Raw genomic sequence first — 9,469 nt, 5'->3', positions numbered from 1 at the left:
CGGCCCTGGGAGTGGGGTGGGGGGTGCTGGCCCCAGGGGAGCCCAGGTACCGACACTGGGGGCGTCGGGGCCGGGGACAGCCGGCCCGGTGCCATGCTCTGAGGCCCTGTCGCCCGGTGTGCCTTCCCCATGCCGGGGCAGAGAGCCAGGCTTGCCGCCGCGTTCCTCTGCCGTTTGCGCGCTCGCGGCCGGCCCAGCCGCTCAGCGGAAGGGTGGCCCGGTTGCCGTGTCGGCGCTAGAAATCGGGCTGGCACGTTCTCCACTTTCTTTCCTGGTCGTGCTGCCTCCCGGTGCCCAGCGAGCGGCTCTTTGTGGAGATGGCCGACGTGATGGCTGCCGAGGGCTGGAGGGACGCAGGCTACGAATTCATCTGCATTGACGACTGCTGGATGGCCCCAACTCGGGATGAACATGGCAGGCTCCAGGCTGACCCAAAACGGTTCCCCAGCGGGATCCTCAAGCTGGCCAATTACGTGAGTGCCATCCACTGTGGCGTAGGGCAGTGATGGCAGTCAGGGACCTGACCTGCAGCAGTGCTGGGAGCAGGGGAGGAAAGGGAAGGCTGGGTGGGGAACATTTGTGTAGCTGCTGAGCTAAGGCCCTGTCTGCCAGAGTGGGGTTTTGCTTCCCTTGCTAGCCCAGCTTCACTTCCTCCTGCCTCACTGCTTCCCCATCCCCAATTCTCTTTCTGTCTGTAAGAGCAGGTCCACTCCAAGGGGTTGAAGCTGGGAATCTACAGCGATGTTGGGAACAAGACATGTGCTGGCTTCCCTGGCAGTTACAACCACTATGACCTTGATGCCCAAACATTTGCCTCCTGGGGTGTGGACCTGCTGAAGTTTGATGGCTGCAACTCTGACACACTGGAGCTGCTGGCGGAAGGTAGGTGTGGGCTCAATGCAGCACTGCACCACAAGGTGGAAATATTCTGCAAGCAGCAGCAATTCTAGGCCCAGGGTGGGCTCCAGGGAGTTGCTTTTCCCTGAACATACACATTTAAAGGATTTGCTTACAAAAGCAGGTATGAGACTCTGTTCTCAAGCCCAAAGTAGTGAGTGTTACTGGCCCAAGTGTTTTTTACCTGTTCAGCCTCCTGGCGCTCTCACTGGTGTGCACAGCTTGAAAAAGCAACTTTCTTACGCTAGAGACCACATCATGCTGGGCATGGAAACATCAACTGCATATTTCAGGGGGGCTCTCTGTGCAGACTGCTGCCTCAGCTCTTAATGCAGCAGAGGCTTTTGCTCTTCTGCAGTGCCTTTACTGGAGAGCTCAAAGCATTTCACACACTTAACCCTTAATCCCTTTGGTGAGGCCATGTCAATGTGGATTGGCTTGAAGCTAGAACAGCTTGTGTCAGCTGTATAAAGGGCAGTTATCAGAGTTTTTAACAGAAAAAAAAAAGGGGGGGAATTCTGGCATGGAAATCCTACTGGCGTTTTCAATTTAAAGCATGCCGGTGTAAATCCCAGTTCGGAAGTTATTTGCACACAGGCTGGCAAGTCAACAGCTGAAAGCTCAGTAGCTCACTGTGCCAAGGGGGCTCAGCTACAGCCTCCCTGCAAGCACAAGCAAATCCCAGTGCCACAGGACCAGATTTGTGGGAAGGACGATGCAATTCGGAAGGCAGTTTTCTCTTGACTGGCTCTCACTGCTGGCACAGTCAGCACCACAGTGTTTGGCAGCAGGAATCCTGCACACAGTCCTGGCTCTGCCTGGCAGGGAGGGCCTGCCCAAGTGACAGTCCCATCTAAGCCAGTTGGAGCATATGCCAGCTGCTACGTCCAGGAGCACAGCTCAGCACCGTAAGTGACAGCTGAGCTGAAAGCTTTTGTTGGATCATGTATGAAACCCAGATACAATCCAGTTGTATTGAAGCAGTTCCAGGGGAGAGAACAAACTTTTTGCTCCCTTTCTGCTGATTAAAAGGGGCTTAATAGGGCTGTCTGGGGACAAGGACAGGAAAAAAAGTAGTGCTTTTGCATTCCTATCCAGCTCATATGGTGTAAATGCCTCATAAGAACATACTCCTGCAATGTTACCCAGCAAAGCTGTACCCAGCAGCTTGATAGATACCAATTTGTATTTCCCAGGTACCTGGAGGAAAAAATGCCACAGAGCAACACCACAGCCTCTTCCCATGGCTGTATGTACAAAGACATCAGCAGTCTCGGAGCAATAAGCCTGCCCATGACTTGTAGCAAGGCTGTGAAGCAGCTCTGTCCTTGGAAGGCAGGAGACTGGCTGCAGACTATAAGCTCCCCTATTCTCCCTGTCGCGTTTCAGCCACGAGCATGTGTTCAACCTTGATTTTGCAAGAGTTGAACTGAAACCTGAATGTATGACATTGGATTAGTTCCTCTGTTTGACCAAGAAGATTGTGTAACCTCTGTCTGCCCTCTTCCTTTAGGTTACAGACGCATGTCTCTGGCCCTGAACAAGACTGGAAGGAGCATTGTGTACTCCTGTGAGTGGCCTTTCTACTTGAGGCCCTTCCAGCAGGTAAGAAGCATTTCTCAAGGTTTATCCTGGGACTGAAAGTGGGAAGAACAGAAAAGCATTAAGACTGCAAAATAGCCTCCTGAGAAACTTGCTGCTCTCTGGTCTAACAGAGAACAAGGCTGTAAGGTGGAGGAAAACCACTTTTTCCTCTAGAGCCCTGAAGTATATCTGAGGCAAGTCATTACTGCTGAAAAGAATTCAGTAGGATCCTGCAGCATGAAGGCACAGCCCAGCTGAAGCCTGCCAAAGAACACAGCAGCATCCATCTGCTTTCCGTCTCTGAGGAACCAAGGAACAAAACATTGGCAATGCAGACACACTGCTAGCAGATACTTTGGTGTTAATCCTCCTGGATGCAGAGTGCTGCAAACTCAGCCTTAAAGTCACCTCTAGGGACCAGGAGAGAGACTTCAGGACAGCCTATTTAATAGGAATTCTCCACATTGTTTACCAACAGATTTCTGCCAGCCAGGTTCCAGGAACAGCACGTTGCTCTCCACCCATAGCTGGCTTCCCCTGTGCCACCATAACAGGATACTGCCATTCCCTCCCACTGGGAGTTAAATGATTTAGTCACCAAAGGGTGTAAACCCAAGAAATGGCAGTAATTACTGGGATGTGACAGTTTAATCCCACTGGCCCTGTAACGCCTTCAGTAAAATAGCACTCAAAGGAATTTCCTAAGAGAGCATAGGTGGCCGCAACTGTTCTCCCAAGGGAAGCAGTAGTATTGTCTGGAACGTGGCAGGCTGGAGTTACTTGGCACAAGGTGTCCTAGGGAACAAACACGCACTAGATCATCCGGACAGCTGGTGATGGAAGGTGTTATCATAGTTATCCCTCAAATTATTACTAATCCAGTCTAGCCTTGTGTGCAGTCTTGTTCCTGCACAACCAGGCTTTCTGGCTAATCACATTGTTTTGGCAGCCCAATTACACAGAGATCAAACAGTACTGCAATCACTGGAGGAACTTTTATGATGTCTACGATTCTTGGAGCAGCATCAAGAGTATCTTGGACTGGACAGCACGTCACCAGGACAGCATTGTAAAGATAGCTGGGCCAGGGGGCTGGAACGATCCTGACATGGCAAGTAGAGCAACATCCACCTCCCTTGCAGCACCAGCAAAAAGTCCTTTCCTCGGCTCTAGGCTGAGAAGGATGGGGAGGGAGCGAATTGAGGCAGAAACATTGAGGGGAAGGGCTCTGACGGGGCCCTAGGATCAGGAACTTGATGAGAGGGACTCTGGTTGGAAAGGGAAAGGAAACTACACCTACAGATGGTACCGAGGAAGCACTGTCTCTGTGTAATGCAGCCTCTACAAGCAGTGCCAGTTCAGAACACAGGCATAGCAGTGGGAGACAGTCTCCAAGTCCTGAGCTACCACCAAGAGGGAAAACCCTTGGGTGCCAGCATTGCAAGGAAGGAGTAGCTGCATCCAAAAGCAGATTCTTAAACGCTGTCTAGCCAGTTAAGGATCGTTCTTTACCTCCACCAGTGGTTCATCCTAAATTGCCACACTAGTCACCCTTTCCCAACTGGCTGGTCCTTCTCCTGACACTCAGCCTATCTAAACAGTCACCAAATAGGGTTCCCACCCTCAGCATCCTGTCATTTACCAGTGTTTGGGTTGGCGGCCCCATTTCTCCTCGGCAGGCAGCATTACTGGGTGTTTTTGTTTTCTTGTCACAGCTGGTGATTGGAAACTTTGGGCTGAGCTGGGACCAGGCAGTGACTCAGATGGCAATGTGGACTATTATGGCAGCTCCCCTCTTCATGTCCAATGACCTGCGGCACATTAGTCCTGAGGCCAAGTGGCTGCTCCAGAACAAAGAGGTGATCGCCATCAACCAGGATCCGCTGGGCAAGCAGGGATACCGAATCACCAAGGTACAGCAGGACCAGGCTGGGGGTGCGCTGCGGGGCACAGGCAGCCAGCCTCCTCAGAAAAGTGACACGGGGGGACACACACACACGTGATAGGGGAGTGCTCAGGGTTTGGGAAACAGGAGCCCAGTGACCACACTTGCTCCTGAAGCCTGCTTAAAGACAGGTGTAAAGACCATCAGTTCTGCCTCCCCTAACGTAAGCCCCGTGTTTGTTTTCTCCTTGGCAGGACAAGAACTTTGAGTTGTGGGAGCGGCCCCTGTCTGGCCGAGCTTACGCCATGGCAGTCTTGAACCAGCAGGAGATTGGGGGACCCCAGAACTTCACCTTCTCCCTTACCTTCCTTGGCAATGGGCTGGCCTGCAACCCAGCGTGCTCCATCCGGCAGGTTCTGCCAGCCAGCAGGGACTGGGGCGTTTACAGCTGGCTCTCCTCCCTGAGTGTGGAGGTGAACCCAACAGGCACGGTGCTGCTGAAAGTAGTGGCACTATAGGAGGCACAAAGACAATCTTTTCATAAGCCTCAGACTGTCTCCTTCCTCCAAGCGGGGTGCCTTTCTTCTCTCCTCAGGTATTCACTACTGAAGTGGACTTTGAGCCTTCAGCCTAATGTGACAAATACCCATCACTCCATCACCCAGAGGTAACAGAGAAAGGGGTGCTGCTTCTCTCCTGTTTATCCTTTCTCTGGCATCTCACCCAACTCCTTCTCCAAGGGGCCATAAGGGTCCCAGCAGGGCACCCCACTGCCACTACCAACCAAAGAAATGTAAAGGATACACGCAGCATCTTACAGCTCTCCATGAGCATTTCAGGGACAAGAGGGAAACACACCCTGCCTGCCTTGCTCTTGATTTGCCAGGCTGGGGCAGAGTCCAAAACCAAGAAAAGCTGCTCCTACCGCTGCTGAAGAAACCCAATACCCTCCTCAGAGGATGGACATCTACTTCCACCTTCTGACAACTAACTCAGGGACTGGCCTAAATCACTACACATCTTGGCAACGGCTTTCTTGACAGCTGCCTGCTTAGTATAAATGTGATTAAGTACCATGCCTTAGGCCTCAGCTTTTGAGGGTTTCTCTTTACCCTGGGAGTCTTCCTCTCAGCAGTGGCTGTCAATTCCTTTTGGACGACAATTCCCTCTCCACCCTCCATGGGCCCACTTGGGTCCCCTTCCTCAGTGAGCTGCCCTCCAAAAATACCTGTATGCTTGCTTTCCACTGCTGGCAGTAGCCTTTCTGTTGAGTAACACAGGTACTTCTGAGACAGAAGATGGATACTTAAATCATTTATGTAACCATCACGTACAAGTATGTTCTCTTCAGACTACTACACGATCGGGGTATCTTGATTTATTATTTCTGTGTTTAAGCACTTTGATTGATTAAAGTGTCCCTTTCCTTAAAAAGGCTAAGCTTTTTCTTAGTTCCAGTGTACAGGAGTACAGCATGGCATCTGAAATTAAATCAGGTTTTAGGAAACAGGCCAGTTTGTTCCAGTCACTAAGTTCTTGTGAAATTTGTCATGATTTCTACAAACAGTGCTCAGTAAAGCTAGCGCGATGCAGCCATACAGTCCCTATCACAGGCGAAGACCCAAAGCCACCACTAACAGTTTAAGCAGTAGTTTTGAAAACACCAATCACATCAGTCAGTACCAAAGGAGCAAAAATACAAATTCTGTTACTGTTTGGTAACTGAGCGCTCAGTCCCAATGAAGATGGGAGGAGGCATTTCTTCATCCTCCAGCTCTGTTTCCACTACAAGGAAGTTACTCCTAAGGGAGTACTCTGCATTGCGTTCCCAGCACCTGCTGACAGTGGACTTCCTACTCATAGGCAGTGTAGTGCTGCCTCACATGGACGATCTCGTCAAAGCCCAGGGCAGGCTGTCCTATCATGTACTATCCTCTCAGTAGCTGCCCATCAGTCACCACTCATTTGAAGCTTCAGTGCTGTGCTTGGGCTTTTTCTTTTAAGGAAAATTCTAAGAGGTGCCAACAGCCATCAGACACAGGGGGCAGGCGGCTGAGGCCTGTCACACCATCACTTTCAGTGTGACAGCATGCAGCTTGGGGAACAAACCATGGACATGAAGCAGTTCCTTTCATCTCTGAGCTACCATAACACTCAGACACTGCACACAGGTCACAGCTGAACCACAGCACGTAACTACTGCCTAATGGTGCAGGCGACGCTTCATCAGATGAAGCCCCTCATAGTAAATCCACTAGCTGCTCCAGGGCCTTTGCTGATGCGTTGCCCCTTAGAGCAGTACAACTCTTCCCCATTTGTAAAGAGGGGCCTACAGCCAAGTACAGGGGCTGTTTGGGGGAGTTTGGATTACTCTGGCCCCTACTGCGTTGAAACCATTGCTGGGTGCATCTACCAATTCAAATTCACCACAGCATTCCTGAAATGGAACTGTTGTAAGAGAGACACGAACTATTTTAAATGAAACGAGCTGCAGAAGTTTAAAGGAGGCCCTTTTGAAGACAGCCTTCTGCCATGGAAGCTCAGAAGTAAGCCCAGAGAAAAGCAGCAGTACAATGCTCATGCAGAGAAGCCACTGGTGCAAAAATCCATCAGAGCCTCAGGCTCTACCAATACTCTACAACACACCCATTGGTAACACAGTAAGGAGATCCCGGCCATCAGCAGTTTTTTTTCCAAAAGCCTTCAGATTACAAACAGTTCATTTACTAAGCAGCTTTGCAAGCAACACCTTCCTGTTGGGTTGATGTACTTGCAAGACCCACCCCACCAACAGAAGATACACAAAACCAAGCAACTGATCACTTCAAATACTTTAATACGGTCCATAACGAGTAGGATGGAGCTTAGAACTGGATCACCTGGCCCTGTAAGAAAGAAGACACGGAGCAAGTTTATTCACCACTGCATGTTGCCACCCTTTCTCAGCCACTCTCAGTACACAAACATACCTTTCTCTTCTTGTCTCCTCCCAGTTCAAAGTGCTTGCACCTCTTAATGGCCAGCATCCTCTTGGACCTGCAGTTGGGCTCCACGCACTCCAGCCTCAGCACAATCTTCTTCGTGGTCTTAGCCTGGGAGGAAGTAAGCAGAGCGTACCAATGAATAAAATGTCCACAAGCATACAAATTGCTGCTCTCAGGAAAAGCTTGTTACCTGCACTCTTAAAGATTCAGCAGCTTATTCTCCAAGTGTAAAGAAAAAGACTACCAACATAGTTTGGCTCCCTCCACTGAAAGCCAGAAAACACCTTAAGGACCAGTACAGGAGTTTAATGGATCTGTACCTTCACAATACAGGACTCTGGCAAAAGCACTCAGTGGAGCAGCGCTGGTCGCCTGCATAGATCAGCCATGCTGGAAGAAAGTCTGTGTCAGTGAACACACCGAGTAACAGGCACTTCTGCAGCTTGAGAGAACAGACTTAAAGTTCAGCAGAAAGCCAGGCAGAAGAAACACCTGAAATCAGCACAACTGACGAACTTTCCCTGAAAGGAGCAGTAACATCCCTGCTCAGTGCAGACCTGCAGCTACTGACAAGTTAGATGGAAACCTGGAAGACTACAAAGGGAAGAATCCAAAGCTGCAAGGGTACTGTCGCAGCTGGCCAGAGCTGTAACCACCAATTACAGACTTAGGCCAATCAACCCTGTAATGCTGACTGGAAAGAAACAGAAATGGGGATGGCAATGTACAGGTGGGGAGCGCAAAACTCAGAGCAGTACGGCTGCTTTGTGCACCCTGTTTGCGGAAGCATTTTCTGCATGGTCTCCCCACTTCATGGCAGATAGTCAACTGGAAAAACTGCTGTCTCATTTTGTTCTTTTTGCTGGAAGACTTCCTGAACATCTCCAGCTGAAGACCGGGGCTTTCCATCAGTGAGCCAAGTAGCTCTACAACTGTAACTGAACAGTTCACAGAAAAACTATTAACAAATAGTTGGGTTTTGCTTCCCCTGCCAACTCCTTGGCAGGAGGTACGTAATGGCATGGAGGGAAAACATGCTGCAAGACTACAGTTCCAGGTACCCACACTGAAGAAGGATGACAGCAGCAGGTTTCTGCAATTCATGTGTAACAGAAGACACTGCTGCCCTTCCACTGCTGCTTTGAGACTCTCAGAGAAGGCCTAACGCAGCAGCTCTCATTTACTGGCTTGGCAATATGGACTTCCTTGGAGACAGCGGACTGCAAGTAAACAATGTTGTGTTCTGCGGTACCCTCAGGAGTTGCACACAGTTCACTTCTGTCATACCCTTGTCAGCCTCGCTATGCAGAGCCTCGGAAACCCATCAAGAAGTTTCAGTGATCAACTGCTGACACTTCAAGAACATAAAGACAGCAAGCAGCAGGCTCCCTTTCCCTTTGCCACACTCTTCCCCCTTGGCAAGCAATAAGGAAAACACTCCTTTCATTAAAAATATCACTTAAAATAAGACCCCGCTCTTCTACAGCATCAAGGCAGAAGCTGCTCTGCAAACATATGCTACGTCACTCCTGCAAAAAATGGAGCATCTACATGAGACAGGGGCAGCAGGGAAGATGAACAGATGCAGATGAGGAACTTACACCCCCCCGGACAGCACTACCAGCACAGAGCTGCCATAGCATGGCTTGAGCACAAGGCTACAGGAAGCTGAAGTGTCCCTCTTCAGCTGGGCACATACATTGCCGAGAAAGTTTCAGGTCCTCCTTCCAGGAGCAGCACTCACCTTCTTACGGAAGATGGGCTTTGTCTGGCCCCCATAGCCACTTTGCTTCCTATCGTAGCGTCTTTTTCCTGCAGACAGAAATGGCTTTGTTTAGACAACAACTCCAGACATGCTACAAGCACAGCTGGCACTCTTACCAAACCGCAGCTGACCTCAGCCTGCGGCTGCAGGGCCCCCTTCCCCGAAAGCTGCATGCTCGGCCCACAACCCCGGCGTGCAGCATGACCACACAGACCCCACGCAACTTCCCCCAGGCAGGGCCCCCCGGAGCGCACGCGTCCCTACCCTGTGCGTAGAGGGAATCCTTCCCCTTCTTGTACTGGGTGACTTTGTGCGGCTGGTGCTTGCCGCATTTCTTGCAGTATGTCCGGCGGG

At 50.6% G+C, this 9,469-nt stretch overlaps 2 protein-coding genes across 2 annotated transcripts; one reads left to right on the top strand and one right to left on the bottom strand.

The window, feature by feature from the left end:
• The first annotated feature begins 6 nt into the window (after positions 1-6).
• GLA (galactosidase alpha) lies at positions 7-6,124 on the top strand. Its single transcript, XM_009649073.2, has 6 exons — positions 7-473; positions 705-882; positions 2,411-2,502; positions 3,431-3,592; positions 4,197-4,394; positions 4,621-6,124. Exons 1-6 carry the CDS (start codon positions 318-320, stop codon positions 4,882-4,884), a joined length of 1,050 nt encoding a protein of 349 aa, XP_009647368.1. The 5' UTR covers positions 7-317; the 3' UTR covers positions 4,885-6,124.
• A 1,058-nt stretch (positions 6,125-7,182) lies between these two features.
• On the bottom strand, positions 7,183-9,467 carry RPL36A (ribosomal protein L36a; the record flags this gene model as incomplete). Its single annotated transcript, XM_009649087.2, has 4 exons — positions 7,183-7,251; positions 7,336-7,458; positions 9,095-9,162; positions 9,380-9,467. Coding segments are annotated over 4 exons (300 nt in total), but the record flags the coding sequence as incomplete, so codon positions are not given.
• Positions 9,468-9,469: the final 2 nt, after the last annotated feature.

This window comes from Egretta garzetta, unplaced genomic scaffold, assembly GCF_000687185.1.
Source record: "Egretta garzetta isolate BGI_Z169 unplaced genomic scaffold, ASM68718v1 scaffold1021, whole genome shotgun sequence".
NCBI lineage: Eukaryota > Metazoa > Chordata > Aves > Pelecaniformes > Ardeidae > Egretta > Egretta garzetta.
The sequence above is the reverse complement of the archived record's forward strand: the minus strand, read 5'-3'. Positions and strand labels throughout refer to the sequence as shown.

Bases quoted from the DNA above. Each gene is read 5' to 3' on its own strand.
- GLA (XM_009649073.2), top strand. From the start codon at position 318: ATGGCCGACGTGATGGCTGCCGAGGGCTGGAGGGACGCAGGCTACGAA. The intron at 2,503-3,430 runs GTAAGAAGCATT...TTGTTTTGGCAG, and splicing joins ACTTGAGGCCCTTCCAGCAG to CCCAATTACACAGAGATCAA. The intron at 3,593-4,196 runs GCAAGTAGAGCA...TTCTTGTCACAG, and splicing joins GCTGGAACGATCCTGACATG to CTGGTGATTGGAAACTTTGG.